General features: G+C 40.3%; 1 protein-coding gene across 1 annotated transcript; it reads right to left on the bottom strand.

Moving 5' to 3' along the window:
• Positions 1-5,586: 5,586 nt before the first annotated feature.
• Positions 5,587-7,465, bottom strand: LOC126071172 (olfactory receptor 18-like). The gene is made up of 2 exons (XM_049875428.1): positions 7,281-7,465; positions 5,587-6,529 (listed from the first exon to the last, which is right to left on the bottom strand). The coding sequence occupies exons 1-2, from the start codon at positions 7,463-7,465 to the stop codon at positions 5,587-5,589; spliced, it is 1,128 nt and encodes a 375-aa protein (XP_049731385.1).
• Between the last annotated feature and the right edge of the window lie 11,879 nt (positions 7,466-19,344).

Raw genomic sequence — 19,344 nt, 5'->3', positions numbered from 1 at the left:
AACTTGAGAAATAGTTTAAACTGAAAAGAAATCATTCTTTTGTGGTTACGAGAGGGGGGAAGGAGGGAGGGTGTGAGAGGGGAATTCACTAATTAGATAGTAGATAAGAATTACTTTAGGTGAAGGGAAAGACAGCACACAATACAGGGAGGTCAGCACAATTGGACTAAACCAAAAGCAAAGAAGTTTCCTGAATAAGCTGAATGCTTCGAAGGCCAGTGTAGCAGGGGCAGGGGTCTGGGTACCATGGTTTCAGGGGACATCTAAGTCAATTGGCATAATAAAATCTATTAAGAAAACATTCTGCATCCTACTTTGAAGAGTGAGGTCTGGGGTCTTAAAGGCTGGCAAGCAGCCATCTAAGATGATCAAATGGTCTTAACCCACCTGGATCAAAGGAGAATGAAGAACACCAAGGACACAAGGTGATTACGAGCCCAAGAGACAGAAAGGGCCACATGAACCAGAGGCTACATCATCCTGAGACCAGAAGAGCTAGATGATGCCCGACTACAACCAATGACTGCCCTGACAGGGAACACAACAGAGAACCCCTGAGGGAGCAGGAGAACAGTGGGATGCAGACTTAATGGTCTGACTGAGACTGGAAGGACCCCAGTGGTCATGGCCCCCAGACCTCCTTTTGGCCCAGGACAGGAACCATTCCTGAAGCCAACTCTTCAGACTGGACTGGACAATGGGTTGGAGAAGGATGCTGGTGAGGAGTGAGCTTCTTGGATCGGGTGGACACTTGAGACTATGTTGGCATCTCTGACCTGGAGAGGAGATAAGAGGTTGGAGGGAGTTAGAAGCTGGCGAAATGGACAGGAAAAGACAGAGTGGAGGGAGAGAGCAGGCTGTGTCATTAGGGGGAGAGTAATTGGAGTAGCAATGTGTATATGGGTTTTTGTGTGAGACACTGACTTGATTTGTAAACTTTCACTTAAAGCACAATAAAAATTATATATAAAAAAAAGAATCAATTAAATCAGATTCTCTGCATGTGAATCCCTTGGTCATCCCAAAGTCCAGCCAGGATTGAGAACCATTATTTTAGAATATTGACAGGCACTTAATAGCACTCCAATAATATTACCTGTTATTTTTATCATTAATACCCACACCACATATTAATTATATTAAAAAGCTATATGAAAAATAGAAGCATTGACTAGTATTTGCTTCAGAGTCCAAATTTTATAGACACTTTAAATATTACCCATAAAACTTGAATATTCTAGCTACACCTGCATAATCCCATTCCTCAGCACAGTTGTCCGTCAAATGAAAGCACTGTCACACACTTGGGTATATTTCCATTCAGTTTCCATAATATTAGCATTGCCTTATATATCTATAAACACTTTCCTTGAAAATGTGCCTAAATAGTATCATACCACACATGTAGTCTCCCAAGAGTCCTCATTTATTACAACATTGGGTTTTAAGTGTCCCTGTGAAGTACACACATCTCTTTCAAACACTTTAAATGATGCACGGTATTATCTTAGAGAGGGACTTCATTCTATTTGTCTATCTCTTATTGTAACAATCCTATGAAAATTCTTGTGCTACTCTTCACATCACACATGTGAGAATTTCTATATGATGTGTGCTTGGAGCATAGTTGTTTGGGTGTAAAAATGAATGCATGTCTAAATTTCCTATCAATTTTTAAAATTTAGTTACCTAAAAGAAAAATAAGACAATCAACTACATGTTCTTTTTGTCAAGGCATAGAATCACAAATATTCATGAAGTTAGTCTACTAAAGGTCATTTCATATAGTTCCAAATGAAAATATAATCCGGTATAGAGAGTAATATTCCCATATCTCAGATTTTCAAAGTATGAATTACTATTTTCAGAAAACCCTACAATCTACAGAATTCGAGCTGTGAAGTAACCTGTAAAACATTTAGCCCATTCCCTTAATTCATCAACGAACTCACCAAGTTTTAAGAAGAAGAATTATTCATTCAGCTTCCATTTACTCATCTGGAACTAAAAAAACCATTGCCATCTGGAACTAAAGCAGGTTTGAAAAGAAATGCAGTCATTCTGCTCTGGTTAGGGGAACAGAGGACTGCAATAGGAATCGGGAGACCAAGATCTGAGTCCAGATATTTCAGACATTACATACGGAGTGCATGTAAATCTCCCAACCTCTCTGAGCTGGAAGGGGGGAGAGTAACAACCATTTCTAGGAAAGATGTGTCAGCTAACGAAGGTTTACCACTTAATACATATTTGATCATTGTTTATTTAATTAGAATTGGAGTCATTATGGAAGTTGCGTATTTATTGATGAAATACAATGCCACAAAATATTTAATGTCCTTTGATTCTATGAGAGTGGTGGATGCCTAGCATGTTCCAGGAAAATTGACCGTAGAATGCTTTGCAATCTTAAAACATGCTCAGGTCCACAGTGTAAGTTATTTTCTCCTTCTCTTCCTTCTTTTTTTCCCCTCCATTTTTGTGAAAATCTGCACAATTTTCAGAAAATAATTGAATACTGTAAATTCTATTAAATGGACAGTAATAGGTCCAACAGTAAGTCCATAATGTAGAACATTCATGTCCTAGTTTATCTTGTCACTAGTCTTATGGGACATCCTTGGAGGGATGAAAGCTCAGTGTATGAGCTCCATACAGCCTACCCTCTGTTTCTGTGAACCAAGGAAGGATCTATTCCATATTTAACACAGTTTTGTTGTTGTCGTTATCGTAGCCTACTCTGCGCCAAACATGGGAAAGGCTTTGGGGATCACAAATGAATTCAAAACTAAGTCGTTAATCTCTGAGGCACATGTGCTAAATTTCACTCTGTTGCCCTACGCTCCAGGAAGTTTTAAGCATAATTCCAGAGATTTTAATCAAAGATATACCTAGGGTATACCTTTTAACTGATTCTAGTTTCCTACTAGAAATGAAATCTAAGACTCAGATATGTCTCCCTTTGAGATTGAGAGGGGCTAAATTTAAAGAATTTGAATTTGAATTTAAAGAAAGAGTGGATAGCTAAGACAAAATTCAGGAGCAGGGGGAAGAAAGAGGCCTTCCCAGAATTATCATCTGCCAACTCTTTCTGTGATTCCCACCTGTGATCTCAGATATCCTTCCTATAGTTGATATAGCAAGGGGCACCCTCTGGAAGAGCACAAAGAATAGCTTACAGTGACCAGGAAAGAGAGATGACAGGGCAGGCTGACAGGGGAGAATATGGTCAGGTGCTCTGTGTCTGGAGTCAGACTGTACAGACTGAAGCCTGGCCTCACCCCTTCCTAGCCCAAGACCTGGTACAAGTTACATAAAAAGGCTGTGCTCCTGTCCTCATTTGTGGAATGACAATAATGTTTGTTGCCTTTTTTGGAAACTGGTGGCGCAGAGGCGAGAAATAAATTACATGGAACTTTTAGCTCAGAGCCTGGCACTGTGAAGCCCTCAGCGAAAAGGCTCCTGATGTTGTACTAACATCATCCTCCTCACATTATTACTATCAGCCCCCCTCCCTTATGATCATTTTGGAGTCCTTGGGTGGTACAAGTGGTTGATATTCTCAGTTGCTAACTTAAAGGTTGGAAGTTCAATGTCACCCAGAGGTGCCTCAGAAGAAAGGCCTGGTGATCTACTTCCAAAAAATCAGCTATTGAAAACCCTGTGAAACACTGTTGGGCTCTGAGACACACATGTCACCATGAGTCAGAATCAACCCAGTGGCAACTGGTGGTGGTGGTGCTATTTGTAGAAATTCTCAAAATTCTGTGGTTTTTAATGTTCCATATACTATTAAATTGAAAAAATTGATGTCATTGAATGTTAATAATAATAAAAACTTAAACCATACAATTATTCTCTCAGGAGTTAGTAGAAATCTATATAGAAGGACTAGTAGACCATCCAATACTGCATGTATTGATATCAAAATGTCTTCACTTTTTCTTCCAAGTCAGTGAATAACTTATTCAAAATTAAACAAAGAGTAGATATAACAAATCTAAGCCCTAACTAAGCTAGCTTTTGAGTATAGAGACCAATGATCTTCAGCCCCTGCCCTAAAACTGCTCAAGGTCTCACTGTGCAAAGATGAAATTGTAAGGTCTTCTGTCAGGCATCCAGCTTAAAGCACATTTTGAATATCAAAGGTCCTCATCAGTGAAGTTGACTGGAGATTGACCATAGTAGTAAAAGGCAGAGTAATTGAAACTAGCTGGTGCACAGGTTTTCAGAGCCCACACTATTGCAGCAGGAGCTATGTGTGGCATCTCTAAAAGAAAGATGGACAGACGGAGCCCAAGGACACATTCAATAAGACAGAAGACAGTGAAGCATGGTTACAAAGTGGAATTCCAAACCCCCCCTTTCCTGAGGACATGAACTTTTGCTATCTTAGAGTAATGAAAAACAGATAAAGTTAAATTTCCTCATAAGGACTTGGGTGACTTAATGATCCTCAGGTACCATTAGAGTCACACAACAACTGAAACTCCAATGTCAGCTTCAACTGCACACCCTTTCCAAGGTATATGATCTGCAACCAACCTTTTCCCTGAGAACATTTGTAAGCTTCCATTTGCAGACACATGACAATATATCTTTATTCTCCATGTTATATCAGTCAGGGTTCAATCAAGAAGAAAGAAACAACACTAGTTATTTTTGATGAAGATGATTGAATATAGGTAAGTAGTTAAACAGTCATTGAAAGACTAAAAGACATAAAAGAACAAAAGTGGTAACAGAGAGATACAACCTGCAGGCAGCAGCAACCACACCAAAGAAGAAGGTGGGTAGCGAAAACGTTAGGCTTATTGGGGGTGGGAGGAGGGTGGTGATCATTACAGACAACTACTGGAAGAACCTGACAAGAAAGCCAGATGGAAAATCAGAGCAGTGATGTGAGAATTTCCACACTGGCATCACAAAGTATAGAAAGGGGAATTGGGAGCAGAGACACAAGAGCTAAATAACCAGCACATATGATTTGCTCTACGGTGTATGGTCTCTGTGAGTTAAAACCGACTCAATGACACTTAATAACAACGGCATGCTAGAGCGAGAGGAGATATATGAAGAAATATTACCAAGAATATTGAGAAAAACCATATTGCCTGTTGCTAGAGTAAGTTCTCTCATATCTTCTCCCTTGTGAGCTCTGATGACTTTAAGATCTTCAGCATCTTCTCATAGTTGTCATTTTTTTAACAATGATTTCACTGAAATCAGTAGTCTTCAACCTTGCCTGCCCACTAGTACCTGCCGGGGTGCTTTAAAAAACTTACCCCATACCCCACTCTAAATAAATCAGACTCTCTGGTGTTGGAACTCCAGCATGAGTATTTTTTTTTTCACATTTTATTGTGTGTTAGGCAAAGTTTACATAGTAAATTTGGTTTCTATCTAAAAATTCGTATACAACCTGTTCATGACATCAGTTATATTTTTCTTAATATTTCAATATTCTCATTATTTCCGTTATTTTTGTTCTGTTTCCACTGATATACCTTCTCTTCTCTTTATCTTCCCAACATTCTCTTGGAGTAAATAGTGACCATTTGGCCCATATAGTTAAGCCACAGGTCTTTAAGATATTCTGTTGAGGAGTCTCTGCAGGGCTCTCTTGATGTCTGTATTCCTCAGGCTGTAGATGAAGGGGTTCAGCATGGGGATGACAACAGTGAACATCACTGAGGCCACTGTACTCATCCTGAGAGAAGGTGAGACAGCTGAGCTCAGGTATACTCCAACACCTGTTCCATAAAATAAGCAAATGACTGACAGGTGAGAGCCACAAGTGAAAAAAGCTTTAGACTTTCCACCGGATGATGGGACTCTCAGAATGGAGGAAACAATTCGAATATAAGAGAAAAGAATCCCTGAGATTGGAACACCACCAAAGATGGCGCTAACTGAATATATCAATATGGTATTGGTGGAGGCGTCAGGACAGGCAAGGTTGAAAAGTTGAGGAGGGTCACAGCAGAAACTAGGGATTTCCACATCTGTGCAGAAGGTAAGTTGTGACACCATCATGCAGTGTAGCTGGGAGTCAAAAAAGCTGATGAAAATTGACACCAGAACCAGCAAGCCACATAGATGGGGGTTCATGATGACTGGGTAGTGCAGGGGATGACAAATGGCCACAAACCAGTCATAGGCCATCACTGTCAGGAGTAGACTGTCTAGATATGCAAAAAAATATAAAAAAGACAACTGAATCAGACAGCCTGCATAAGAGATGTCTCTTTGGTGTGTGTGAGTATTCACAAGCACCTTTGGGACTGTGGTGGAGGTACAGCCAATGTCAGCTAAGGACAGGTTGGAGAGGAGGAAGTACATGGGGGTGTGGAGATGGGGGTCGGAGATCACGTCCAGGATAATAAATAGGTTCCCAGCCATTGTGACCAGGTACATGGACAAGAACATTCCAAAGAGGAGGGGCTGCTGTCTTGGATCCTCCGAAATGCCCAGCAGGAGGAATTCAGAGACATCTGTAAGATTCTGTGGTTCCAGGTAGCAGAGACAGCTTTCGTGAAAGAAAATAGAGGATTAGGAAAAGGAAACAAGTAAATGGGCACCCAGCTCTGTGTTTCTATTTTTAATTCAGGTAAATTCACACGTAAAGCATTCACACTTAAGGACCATACACTACATTCAGCAGCATTTCTCAGTTGTGGCAAACCCATTCTTCGTAGGACTCTTTCTCCTTGGTTTCATCCTTTTCTACCCACATCCACTTTAGAGACACTCAGCTGAAGAAAGTTACAGAAGCAGGAACATTTAGGGACACCAAAAGAATACAGGCAGTAAAATATCATCCCCTCTTAATGAAGGAAATGTGTGGATTAAGAAATATCTTTTTCCTTTTAACAATAAAATCGGTCTAATTAAAGGACACTAAAATGCTTTAAAATGTATTATATTTTATCAAAATTCAATGCAATAAATGACTTTGACTAATTTTAAGCTTTCAAAACATACTGTATTTAATTTTTTTTGTTGACACTGAAAATATATTAAACATTTTACCCCATGGGGGGGAATTCCTTTGATGGGACTATTTATAAACACCCTATGAGAGCTATGCAATAAAAAGTCCGCCTCTATTTGTTTCGTTGTTTGACTGCTGACAGGTCTTAAACCTAACCCTCCCTGCCTTCTGCCCACATCTGGGTAAGCTAATAAGACAGTCCAGGTGCTCTTTCTTTTGGCGATGGCAATAGATTCAAACCGGGCGAGCCTCTGCCGATGTGCTAGAACCCTCAGACCAGATCTACCTCTTAACAACAACAAAAAATTCCCTGCCAGTCGCTTTCTTTGCTTTTTCAAGATACATTTGGACCATCTTGGGAGCCTGCCAAGGTCTCCCTAGATAGTCTCCTTTTTGAGTAATAAGGCTTTTCATCCACTCTTGGTTGCAGGGGCGGGCGGCGGGGGGGAAGGTGTCGCAGGCAGGTCTCATCGGCCTCAACATTGGAGCCAAATTCTTGGTGGATGAGAGTCCATCCTGACTGTCTAGAGTGCTGAGTCTCACTCATCTCTCTAGTCCTACTGGGCACCCCTGAAAGGGAGGAAAGCAGAGGCAGGAAAGCACCCAGTACATGGACAACAGATTGACTACACTTTGCTCCCCTGAACTAAAAAAGATAATCAATATTTAACCAAAATTTCTTGTTGGGTTGCCTACACTTTGCCAAGTGTGGTGTAGGCTATGTTGTTGTTAGATGCCATTGAGTTGGTCCAAACTCATCATGACCTTATATACAACAGAACAAAGCACTGCCCATTCCTGTGCCATCCTCACAATTATTGCTATGTTTGAGCCCAGTGCTGCAGCCACTATGCTGATCCATCCCATTGGAGGGTTTTGTAGGTTCTAGGAAAGCAGAAAAGAATGAGGCTCTGTCATTTCCCTACAAGCACTCCACCTGGGTGACACAGGTAGAGAAATAGCAGATTGTGTTAACAGGTTAGAATATTGGCTAGGTGCCCTGTGAATGGGGTTTCACTGCCCAGATTCAAACCTGGATTCACTCCGTTCTCCACCAAAGCTTGGTTAAAATATATAAAATTGCTGTGTTTCATTTCTCACCTATAAAGTAATAATAACCTATACCCTTATATTTTGGGAGAAAATTTTGCAGATGAAATTTTAAAAGTCCTAAAACATATAACTCAGAGCCTGGCACTAGGAAACCCTCAACACAGTTTGCCATTGTTATAGTTACTGGCATCATCATCATCACTGTCATCATCCTCAATTTCATAATTTAGAAGTCCTTAGTTTTTTTTTTTTAGGGGACAGTTTAAAAACAAAAAAGAAAGAAAGAAAAACCATTGTAGGTATGTTGATTCCGACTCATAGCGACCCTATAGGACAGAGTCGAACCATCCCATAGGGTTTCCAAGGAGCAGCTGCTGGATTCAAACTGCTGACCTTTTGGTTAGCAGCCAAGCTTTTAACACTGGCTGTTTAGAGGGATTAGTTTCCTGCTCTGGTGGAAACAATCTCCATGGAAGCTAGAAATAGTGGTAGAGGACAGCAGAACTCATGAAGGTGAGTCCTCAGATTCCCACCAGTACAAAGGGCTAAACTTCATAAACCTCTTAGTTAAAACCTTCCATTTTGGTTTCCCTTCTTGCTATCCCAACTCTATTTTTGGTTCTGATGATGAGGAAACAATGCTCTTGACAGTCCCTCCTGTGTTCCTGTCTCCCTCAACACTCACTGGGTTGCACGGTGTCTCTGATGGGTCATAGTCAAAGAATGCGAATCCACTGCTGCCCTCCTGCCTGGTGAGAGACAGGAACACAGGAGGCTCCTTCATCAGGAATGACAGGAAGACAGGCTCAGGCATAGACGTCCTGAGGTGAATGATGACAATGGGAGGAAGAGACACCCATAAGTAGTCTGCTGCGCTGGGACAGACACTCTGAAGGGCTGGAGACACAGGCTAATAATTTGCAATTGTATGGCTTTGAGAGCTCATCTCACAGAGTGCGTTATTAGCCTAATTGGTCTATGTTATCCCAATCTCTGAGGCTTGTTAAATTAACAGATGAGGTAGGAGAAAAAAGACTGTCCCAGAATGGTCTGGGCATTCCTAATCTCAGGAGGAAAAACACGTATTCTCAGCTCTGACTTGTAAATTGCAGGAATTGTAATATGAAATTCAGACACTTTTTTCTAGTTGAAAGAATCAATGAGTAACTTCGATATCAGCAAAATCAATGAATTGATCAGGAAATTTAGGGAGAATTACAATGTCTACACCAAGAATGGAAACCCTGGTGACGTAGTGATTAAGTGCTACTGCTGCTAACCAAAGGGTCGGCAGTTCGAATCTGCCAGGTGCTCCTTGGAAACTCTATGCGGCAGTTCTACTCTGTCCTATAGGGTTGCTATGAGTTGGAATCAACTCGGCAGTACTGGGTTTATACCAAGAATCTGATATTATTTCCATATTACTTTTAAGATTTGTATCTCTAAGTAGAATATCCTACTTTCCTTCCCATAGCCTTTTCTTGGGGTTTGGGAATTTATGCATTGAAAATTTATTTATTTTTGTGTGTGTGTGTGAATTTGAATGACAGAACTAGCTCTGATTTTTCTCTTTAGTTGATGTATGTTCCTATAATAGAAAACAAATTTTTTGAATACTTGTTTGGTTACTTCTTACTTTGTGTGAAATCTCAGGGTTCTACTAGGCTGCAATCTATGTGTTTCCCAGGAGACTTCAGTAATCTTAAGGCTTGATAGAGTTGTTGTTGTTAAGTACCGTCGAGTCGGTTCCAAATCATAGCGACCCTATGCACAACAGAACGAAACACTGCCCGGTCCGGAGCCATCCTTACAATCACTGTTATGCTTCAGCTCTTTGGTGTCAATCCACCTCTTTGAGGGTCTTCCTCTTTTCCGCTGACCGTGTACTCTGCCAAGGATGATGATGTCCTTCTCCAGGGACTCATCCCTCCTGACAACACGTCCAAAGTATGTAAGACGCAGTGTTGCCATCCTTGCTTCTAAGGAGCATTCTGATTGTACTTCTTCTAAGACAGATTTTTTCGTTCTTTTGGCAGTCCATGGTATATTCAATATTCTTCATCAACACCACAATTCAAAGGCATCAATCCTTCTTCGGTCTTCCTTATTCATTGTCCAGCTTTCACATGCATATGATGTGATTGAAAATACCATGGCTTGGGTCAGGCGCACCTTAGTCTTCAAGGTGACATCTTTGCTCTTCAACACTTTAAAGAGGTCCTTTGTAGCAGATTTACCCAACGCAATGTGTCTTTTGATTTCTTGACTGCTGTTTCCATGGCTGTTGATTGTGGATCCAAGTAAAATGAAATCCTTGACAACTTCTGTCTTTTCTCCATTTGTCATGATGTTGCTCATTGGACCAGTTGTGAGGATTTTTGTTTCTTTCTGTTGAGGTGCAATTCATACTGAAGGCTATGGCCTTTGATCTTCATTAGTAAGTGCTTCAAGTCCTCTTCATTTTTCAGCAAGCAAGGTTTTGTCATTTGCATAATGTAGGTTGTTAATGAGTCTTCCTCCAATCCTGATACCCCATTCTTCTTCATGTAGTCCAGCTTCTTATATAATTTTCTCAGCATACAGATTGAATAGGTATGGTGAAAGAATACAACCCTGACACACACCTTTCCTGACTTTTAACCAATCAGTATTCCCTTGTTCTGTCCGAACAACTGCCTCTTAATCTATGCAAAGTTTCCTCATGAATACAATTAAGTGTTCTGGAATTCCCATTCTTCGCAGTGTTATCCATAGTTTGTCATGATCCACACAGTTGAATGCTTTTGCATAATCAATAAAACACAGGTAAACATCCTTCTGGTATTCTCTGCTTCCAGCCAGGATCCATCTGACATCATCAATGATATCCCTGGCTCCACATCCTCTTCTGAAACCAGCCTGAATTTCTGACATGTCCCTGTCGATATACTGCTGCAGCCGTTTTTGAATGATCTTCAGCAAAATGTTGCTTGCATGTGACATTAACGATAAAAAAAAAAGATATCGTTCTATAATTTCCACATTCAGTTGGATCACCTTTCTTGGGAATAGGCATAAATATGAATCTCTTCCAGTCAGTTGGCCAGGAAGCTGTCTTCCATATTTCTTGGCATAGATGAGTGAGCACCGCCAGCGCCGCATCTGCTTGTTGAAACATCTCAGTTGATATTCCATCAATTCCTGGAGCCTTGTTTTTCGCCAATGCCTTCAGAGCATTTTGGACTTCTTCCTTCAGTTCCGTCGGTTCCTGATCATATGCCACCTCTTGAAATGGTTGAACATGGACTAATTCTCCCATCCTGTTAAGGCTTGACTGGGAGAGGATCCAATACCAAGGTAATTCACATGGCTATGGCAGGATTCAGTTCCTCACAAGCTATTACCAGAGGTCTTCCTAAATTTCTGGCCACATGGACCACTTCATGGGGCAGTTCTCAACATGGCAACTGGCTTCCAACCAAGTGTGTCAGCAAGAGATCAATAGAATTCTAGGAAGATGAAGGCCAGAGTCCCTTTGCACTGTAAACTTGGAAGTCACACCCCATTACTTTTGCCATACCCTATTTTTTAAAGTGTTTTACCAGGTCTGGACCACACTATGGGGAGGATATTATTCCGTGGATGAAATAAGAGGAGGCATGGACCATTGTGAGAATTTTAGGCACTGCCCACCACACAGGCCTTGCCTTCTATTAGGCTGTTAGCTTCTAAGCCCAACATAGTCACACCCCATCTTTTTACCCCATCACACCTCATCTTCTCAACAAAACTCACCTAGGGAAGATGGGTACATCTACCTCTGCACTGAATACTTCTGCAGACTCTATGATGCTGCTCCTGGCTGTACAGTAGAAGAAGGCTCCCTGGTTTCCATTGCAGAAGCAGAACCCTTCCATAGGCATCATGCAAATTGAACCCATACTGTGCTCTAATTCAACAAATATTCCCAGTGGCTTCTGATTTCTACTTAACTGAAAAGGGCTCCCACCACCCATTTGTCAGTTTGTCCTACTGTGGTGTCTTCCATGTTGCTATGATGCTGGAAGCTATCCCACCAGTATTTGAAATATTAGTAGGGTCACCCATGGTGTACAGATTTCAACAAAGCTTCCTGATTAAGACAGACTAGAAGCCCTGGCCCTGAGTGGTCAAGAGCTTGGCTGATAACCAAAAAGTTGGCAGGTCAAATCCACCAGCTGCTCTTGGAAACCGTATAGGGCAGTTTTACTCCAGTTGGAATGGACTCGACAGCAAAGGATTTTTTTTTCTTGGTTTTATGAAGATTGATACAATAGCCAAAATAATGGACTCAAATATATGAATGATGATGAAGATGGTGCAGGAGCAGGCAACATTTCGATCTGTTATAGGTAAGTCCACTATGATTGGAGCTGACTAGATGGCAACTAACGACAACAACGAAAAGGGCTCAGTTCACTCCAGAATAAAATTTTCTTTAGACTCTGCATTCAGAGCTCTTGAAGTCTTTAATAAAATGTCCTTTTATTCTATCTAGTTATTTTTTTGTTGTTGTTGGTTGGTTTTTTTGTTTGTTTTTTCCTTGTAGATAAAATGGGGTTTATGGGAAAAATATCTGTAGCACATTTTACATCCTACTTTTGTGGCCTTCCTCGTTCAGGGATCTCTTTTTTGAGGAATCGGAGATTGGTATGTCAATAGCTGATATGAAGAAAACTTGAATATAAATCCAATCTGTTGGATATGTAGAAAAGGATGCTATTTACCTGTATGTAGATACATGGTAAAGAGCTATTTTTGGATACCAAATGACCAAATGGCAGAAGTATAAAAATGTATCGGAGAAGGAGAGGATGCGTGTTGGGACCTTTTAGAATGCTTGGACAGTAGCAAAAATTTTTATTAAACTGAAGTCATTTTGTAATGGGTAGTGGGTAGAAAACATTAGAGAAAATGAGAGAAAAATTCCATGAGAAAGACTGATGTGGTGGCTGCAACTTTGGGCTCCAAACATACCAAAAACACCAAAGATTATAAGGACAGTGCAGGACCAGGCAATATTTTGTTCTGTTAAACATAAGACTGCTATGAGTCGGAGTTGACTTGATGGCAACTAACAACAAAGAGGATATCAAATTCTATAGTCACTTCCAAAGAAGAATGCAGAGTGCTTGTGTATGTAAACCAGACAGTTGTGTTCTTGTGGTGAAAAGTGAAGATTTGCTTTGTGCTTTTCCCAGTTTCCTCTCACATGATGACTATCCTTGAAAGAAACAGAAAGACTGTCACCTTCCTGCAACCTGTTTAGATGTACAATTGAGCAAAGACTACCCTCAATTTTTTCTGTTTAATTATAGAATGTATCCAAACCTACCCTTTTATTCAATGATTCTTACTCTTGCACATACAATTAAATGGAATAATTTGTTGTGGTTGTTGTTAGGTGCTGTCGAGTTGGTTCCCACTCATAGTGACCCTATGCACAACAGAACGAAACACTGTCCAGTCCTGTGTCGTCCTTAAAATCATTGTTATGCTTGAGCTCATCTTTGCAGCCACTGTGTCAGTCCACCTGGTTGAGGGTCTTCCTCTTTTCCACTGACCCTGTACTCTGCCAAGCATGATGTCCTTCTCCAGGGACTCACCCCTCCTGACAACATGTCCAAAGTATGTAAGACGCGGTCTCACCATCCTTGCCTCTAAGGAGCATTCTGGCCGCATTTCTTCCAAGGCAGATTTATTCATTCTTTTGGCAGTCCATGATATATTCAAAATTCTTTGCCAACACCACAATTCAAAGGCGTCAACTCTTCTTCAGTCTTCCTTATTCATTGTCCAGCTTTGACATGCATATGATGTGATTGAAAATACCATGGCTTGAGTCAGGCGCACCTCAGTCTTCAGGGTGACATATTTGCTCTTCCACACTTTGAAGAGATCCTTTGCAGCAGATTTGCCCAATGCAATGCGTCTTTTGATTTCTTGACTGCTGCTTCCATGGCTGTTGATTGTGGATCCAAGTAAAATGAAATCCTTGACAACTTCAATCTTTTCTCCATTTATCATGATGTTGCTTATTGGTCCAGTTGTGAGGATTTTTGCTTTCTTTATGTTGAGGTGTAATCCATGCTGAAGGCTGTGGTATTTGATCTTTATTAGTAAGTGCTTCAAGTCCTCTTCACTTTCAGCAAGCAAGGTTGTGTCATCTGCATAACGCAGGTGGTTAGTGAGTCTTCCTCCAATCCTGATGCCCCATTCTTCTTCATATAGTCCAGCTTCTCGTATTATTTGTTCAGCGTACAGATCAAATAGGGCCTTGGGGATAGAAACAATGCCAGAGATCCAATGATAGAATTTTGCAAGACCAACGACTTCTTCTTCATTGCAAATACCTTCTTTCACCAATATAAACGGTGACTATACACATGAACCTCGCCAGATGGAACACACAGAAATTAAATTGACTACGTCTATGGAAAGAAACAATGGAAAAGCTCAATATCATCAGTCAGAACAAGGCCAGGGACCGACTGTGCAATAGACCATCAACTCCTCATATGCAAGTTCAAGCTGAACCTGAAGAAAATCAGAGCAAGTTCACGAGAGCCAAAATATGGCCTTGCGTATATCCCACCTGAATTTAGAGACCATCTCAAGAATAGGTTTGACGCATTGAACACTAGTGACAGAAGACCATAAGAGTTGTGGAATGACATCAAGGACATCATCCAAGAAGAAAGCAAGAGGTCACTGAAAAGACAGGAAAGTAAGAAAAGACCAAGATGATTGTCAGAGGAGACTCTGAAACTTGCTCTTGAGCATCGAGCAGCTAAAGCAAAAGGAAGAATTCATGAAGTAAAAGAACTGATTAGAAGATTTCAAAGGGCGTCTCGAGAAGACGAAGTAAAGTATTATAATGACATGTGCAAAGAGCTGGAGATGGAAAACCAAAAGTGAAGAACACACTCAGCATTTCTCAAGCTGCAAGAACTGAAGAAAAAAATCAAGCCTCGAGTTGCAATAGTGGAGGATTCCATGGGGAACATATTAAATGACGCAGGAAGCATCAAAAGAAGATGGAAGGAATACAGAGTCATTATACCAAAAAAAATTAGTTGATATTCAACTATTTCAAGAGGTGGCATATGACCAGGAACTGATGGCACTGAAGGAAGAAGTCCAAGCTGCTCGGAAGGCATTGGCAAAAAAAAAAAAAAAAGGCTCCAGGAATTGATGGAATATCAACTGAGATGTTTCAACAAACAGATGCAGTGCTGGAGGTGCTCACTCCTCTATGCCAAGAAATATGGAATACAGCTTCCTGACCAACTGACTGGAAGAGATTCATATTTATGCCTATTCCCAAGAAAGGTGATCCAACCGAATGCGGAAATTATAGAACAATATCGTTAATATCACAAGCAAGCAAAATTTTGCTGGAGATCATGCAAAAACAGCTGCAGCAGTATATCGACAGGGAACTGCCAGAAATTCAGGCTGGTTTCAGAAGAGGACGTGGAACCAGGGATATCATTGCTGATGTCAGATGGATCCTGGCTGAAAGCAGAGAATACCAGAAGGATGTTTACCTGTGTTTTATTGACTATGCAAAGGCATTCAACTGTGTGGATCATAACAAACTATGGATAACATTGCGAAGAATGGGAATTCCAGAACACTTAATTGTCCTCATGAGGAACTTTTACATGGGTTGAAAGGCAGTTGTTCGGACAGAACAAGGGGATACTGATTGGTTTAAAGTCAGGAAAGGTGTGCATCAGGGTTGTAGTCTTTCACCATACCTACTTAATCTTGTAAATGGAATAATAGATCCCATCGAATATCCAGAATAATAAAAAACAAACAAATTATACATTTCTTCCTTCAGAAGTTCTTAAAGATCTCTATGGAAGGTACAGTGCTCCAGGGAGGAAGGAAAATACAGGATGTATTGATTCAAAATGTCTTCACCTTTTCTTAGAAGATAGTGAATATTTTATTCAGCATAATACAATGTAGAGAGGACTAATCTCTGGCTTCACTGTGCTATATTTTGAGTGTGTAGACAAATGATATCCAGTCTCTGCCTCTGCACTATTCAAGGTCTTATTGTGTAAAGATGCATTACAATGGCCTGTCAGGTAACCAGGATAAACCACACTAAGAGTTTAAATAATTTATTTGAACTACATCAGTCATAGAGTAGATGACAATGGAATGGTATCTATATTTACTCTCCATGCATGTGCATTATCTGTTTAATCCTTACAGGGTTGTATGCTAAGTATCATTTAAAATGAAGAACTGGACACCATGAGACTTTAATAACAAGTCCCAGTACACAAAGCTAATAAGTTAGTGGAGCTAATGCTGAAAATCAAACATTTTCTCTGCAAAATCCATTAGTTGAAAAATTTCATTCGCCTACCCATATGGTGACTATGTTAGTGCCCACTTATCAATCTATTATATGTACTAAACACTGTTCTAATCAGTACTTTTGATTACGCCCTCTTAATCACTCTCTCAGACGAGTGCTTTTGTTATCACAGCTATAGAGAAGTTAAAACAGAAAGATGTTTTATATTATGCTGAAAATCACAGTTTGTAAAATCAAGGTCTTTTTGAATTCTTGAAGTGCACACTTAAAATGCACTTCTTTAAAATGATGTTAAGGGCTACCCTATGATGGGAAATTGCCATTTGATCCAAACTTGACAACATTATATTTAGTCATTACAATGGCCTTGGAAGGTTAGCACTATTAACCTTAATTTGATGACGAGGACTCTGAGGCTTAATGAGGTGCACTGAGTTTCCAAAAGTGTCCAGTTTATAAGCCAAGATCTGGTTGGAGGTGTGTTTCATCAAATCCCACACCCTTCCTGTTATCTGTGGTTCCTCTTCCATATCAAAGATAAATACACCACTTTCTGATAGCCATTAGGAAACTGACATATTTCCTTCCAGTCTTTTCCCCATTCATAGAATGAATCAACTTATATCATCCATTTTAGGCCTTGAAGTTTAAAGAGGAAAAAAAAAAGATTACCTTTGAGAAGAGCCTACCATGAGACATCAAAAAGAAACATTACCTTGGATGTATCAATTTTGGGGGGGCATCCCTAGGTTTGCAGAACTGGATGTGCAGCCTGGTTCTAGGGACCCGTAAAGTCTCATTGCAGTTAACCATAACCAGAGAATGAATACACTACTTTCATGATTTTTAATGAGAGCTATATCTTCCCCACAAGCTGGTCTGGCCTCATCCTCTGTCCAGTGCAGTCCATTCTCCTTTATCAAAGTTTCTCATCAGGAAAATTTGTACGGAATTTAACTCAGTGGTAAAAAGCAGAGTAAATTACTTATTGGGCAGATTTTCAGAGAGCCCCAAGTCGCTTCCTCAGAAATGATGTCAATATCTCTAAAGGAGAGAAGCATATCCAGGTAGTAGAACAAAAAAGGAACCCAAGGACAATGAACCATGATAACACAATAATGTCTTAATCAAGCTGTTACAAGTGAAAGGCAAGAGCTCCCCTTCAGTGGAGACATGACCCTTTGCAATCGTAGGCTATGGAAAAAGAAAATAACATTTGATTTTTTCATAATGATTTGGTGAAGTAATGATCATGGAGCTCCACTAGAGCCACAGCAATTGGATTTGTGATACCACCCCCTTAATCCTTGTTTGTACAACCTTGACCAAGACATATCATTTACAACCACCTTTTTTTCCTGAGCATGCTTTGTGATGTTCCAATTTTAGACACTTCACAGTTTTAGTCCCTAAATTCAATTTATCAGTTGGGAATCAATAAAGAAAAGAGCAAACGCCATGAAATCATTTCATACAGGAAACTGGTAAAATACTTATACAAGAACTGAAAGGCAAAAAGGAGCAATGCGGCAATACACAGATAGTAACTGCAGAAAGAAGCTACTACACCAAGGTCTAAGGAAACAGGTATAAGGAAAAACGTCAGGCTTATTAGGATGTGGTGACCGTTACTGATCATTATGGGAAGATGTAACAATAAAACCAAATGGGAAATCAGGACAGTGGTTTAAAAATCCTCTCCTCTTCTGCCTGAGCATCACAAAGTATAGAAGAGTCGATTTTGATAAGGGAGGTAATGGCTTATTAACAAGCACACATGGCCAACTGTATGGTGTGCAGGGCAGAGGCAGTGGTGATTCATTGCTGAAATTCTCCCTTTCCATGTTGAAGACCAGGTTCAATTCCCAACCAGTGTATCTCATGGGCAGCCACCACCTGTCAGTAGGGACTTATGTGCTGCTAAAATATTGAATAGGCTTCATCAGAGATTCCAGACTAACATGAACTAGTACGAAAGTCTTGGCAATCTACCTGCAAAAATCAGTCAATGAAAACCCCATGGATCACTATGTTCATACCCACAATTGATCATGGGAATGGTACAGGACTGGGCAGCATTTTCTTCTGTTGTGCATGGTGTCACCACGTGCCAGGGAGGCGACTCAAGAGCTCTTAACAACAACATGATGTAGAGGGAGAAGATATGAGAAGAAATATCATCAAGAATATTGAGAAAAATCGCTTGCCTCTTGTTCAGGTAAGTTCTTTCATATCTTTCACCTTGTGAGCTCTGATCACTTGCAGGTCTTCAGCATCATTCAGGGGGAGTAAAAGACCCATGACAAACTAGTCATCTTTGAAAGAGAAGTCTGAAAAGATGAGTTGTTCTCTCCTTGGCTGTACAGTAGAACCACCTGTGGTGCTTTAAAAATCTTATGCTCAAGCCACATACTGACCCAATTAAATCAGAATCTGTAGTGGTGGGACCAAGGCATCAACTTTTTAAGCTTTCCAGATGATTACATCATGAAATTCAGGTTTGGGACCAGTGACGTGCATTCTCACACATAACCTCCATGTACGGTTCTGTTAGATGCAAAAGTAGTCTCAGCAATACATATTAATTATGGTAAAGGATGAAGATTATAAGTACATAAAAATAGATGTGTGTATTTTACCAGGAAGCCCGGGTCATAGATGAGAAGCTAAAAAAGGCTCCACAGCTATAATGGGATTTGGTCATGCAGACTGACATATCCCAGAATACTTCCTCTATGCAATTAAAGATGTGACAACAGAAGCAAACTTCAGATATGAAATCTTCAGATTGAAATCTATGAAAAAAAAATCTATGAGAGCTACAAAAATTATGTAGCCAAAAAGGCAAGACTTCTGGCTGCAGATGTTCATTTTGCTGTCATTTCCAACCCAAAGCTAACCCATTGCCGTCTAGTAGATTCTGACTCATATCCATCCT

The sequence above is a fragment of the Elephas maximus genome, chromosome 3 (assembly GCF_024166365.1).
Source record: "Elephas maximus indicus isolate mEleMax1 chromosome 3, mEleMax1 primary haplotype, whole genome shotgun sequence".
Lineage (NCBI taxonomy): Eukaryota > Metazoa > Chordata > Mammalia > Proboscidea > Elephantidae > Elephas > Elephas maximus.
The sequence above is the reverse complement of the archived record's forward strand: the minus strand, read 5'-3'. Positions and strand labels throughout refer to the sequence as shown.

Excerpts from the sequence above, each read along its gene's own strand:
- LOC126071172 (XM_049875428.1), bottom strand. The coding sequence starts at position 7,465 with ATGAGACCTGCCTGCGACACCTTCCCCCCCGCCGCCCGCCCCTGCAAC. Across the intron at positions 6,530-7,280 it reads TTTTTTGTTGTTGTTAAGAG|CTGTCTCTGCTACCTGGAAC; the intron begins GTAGATCTGGTC and ends CTTTCACGAAAG.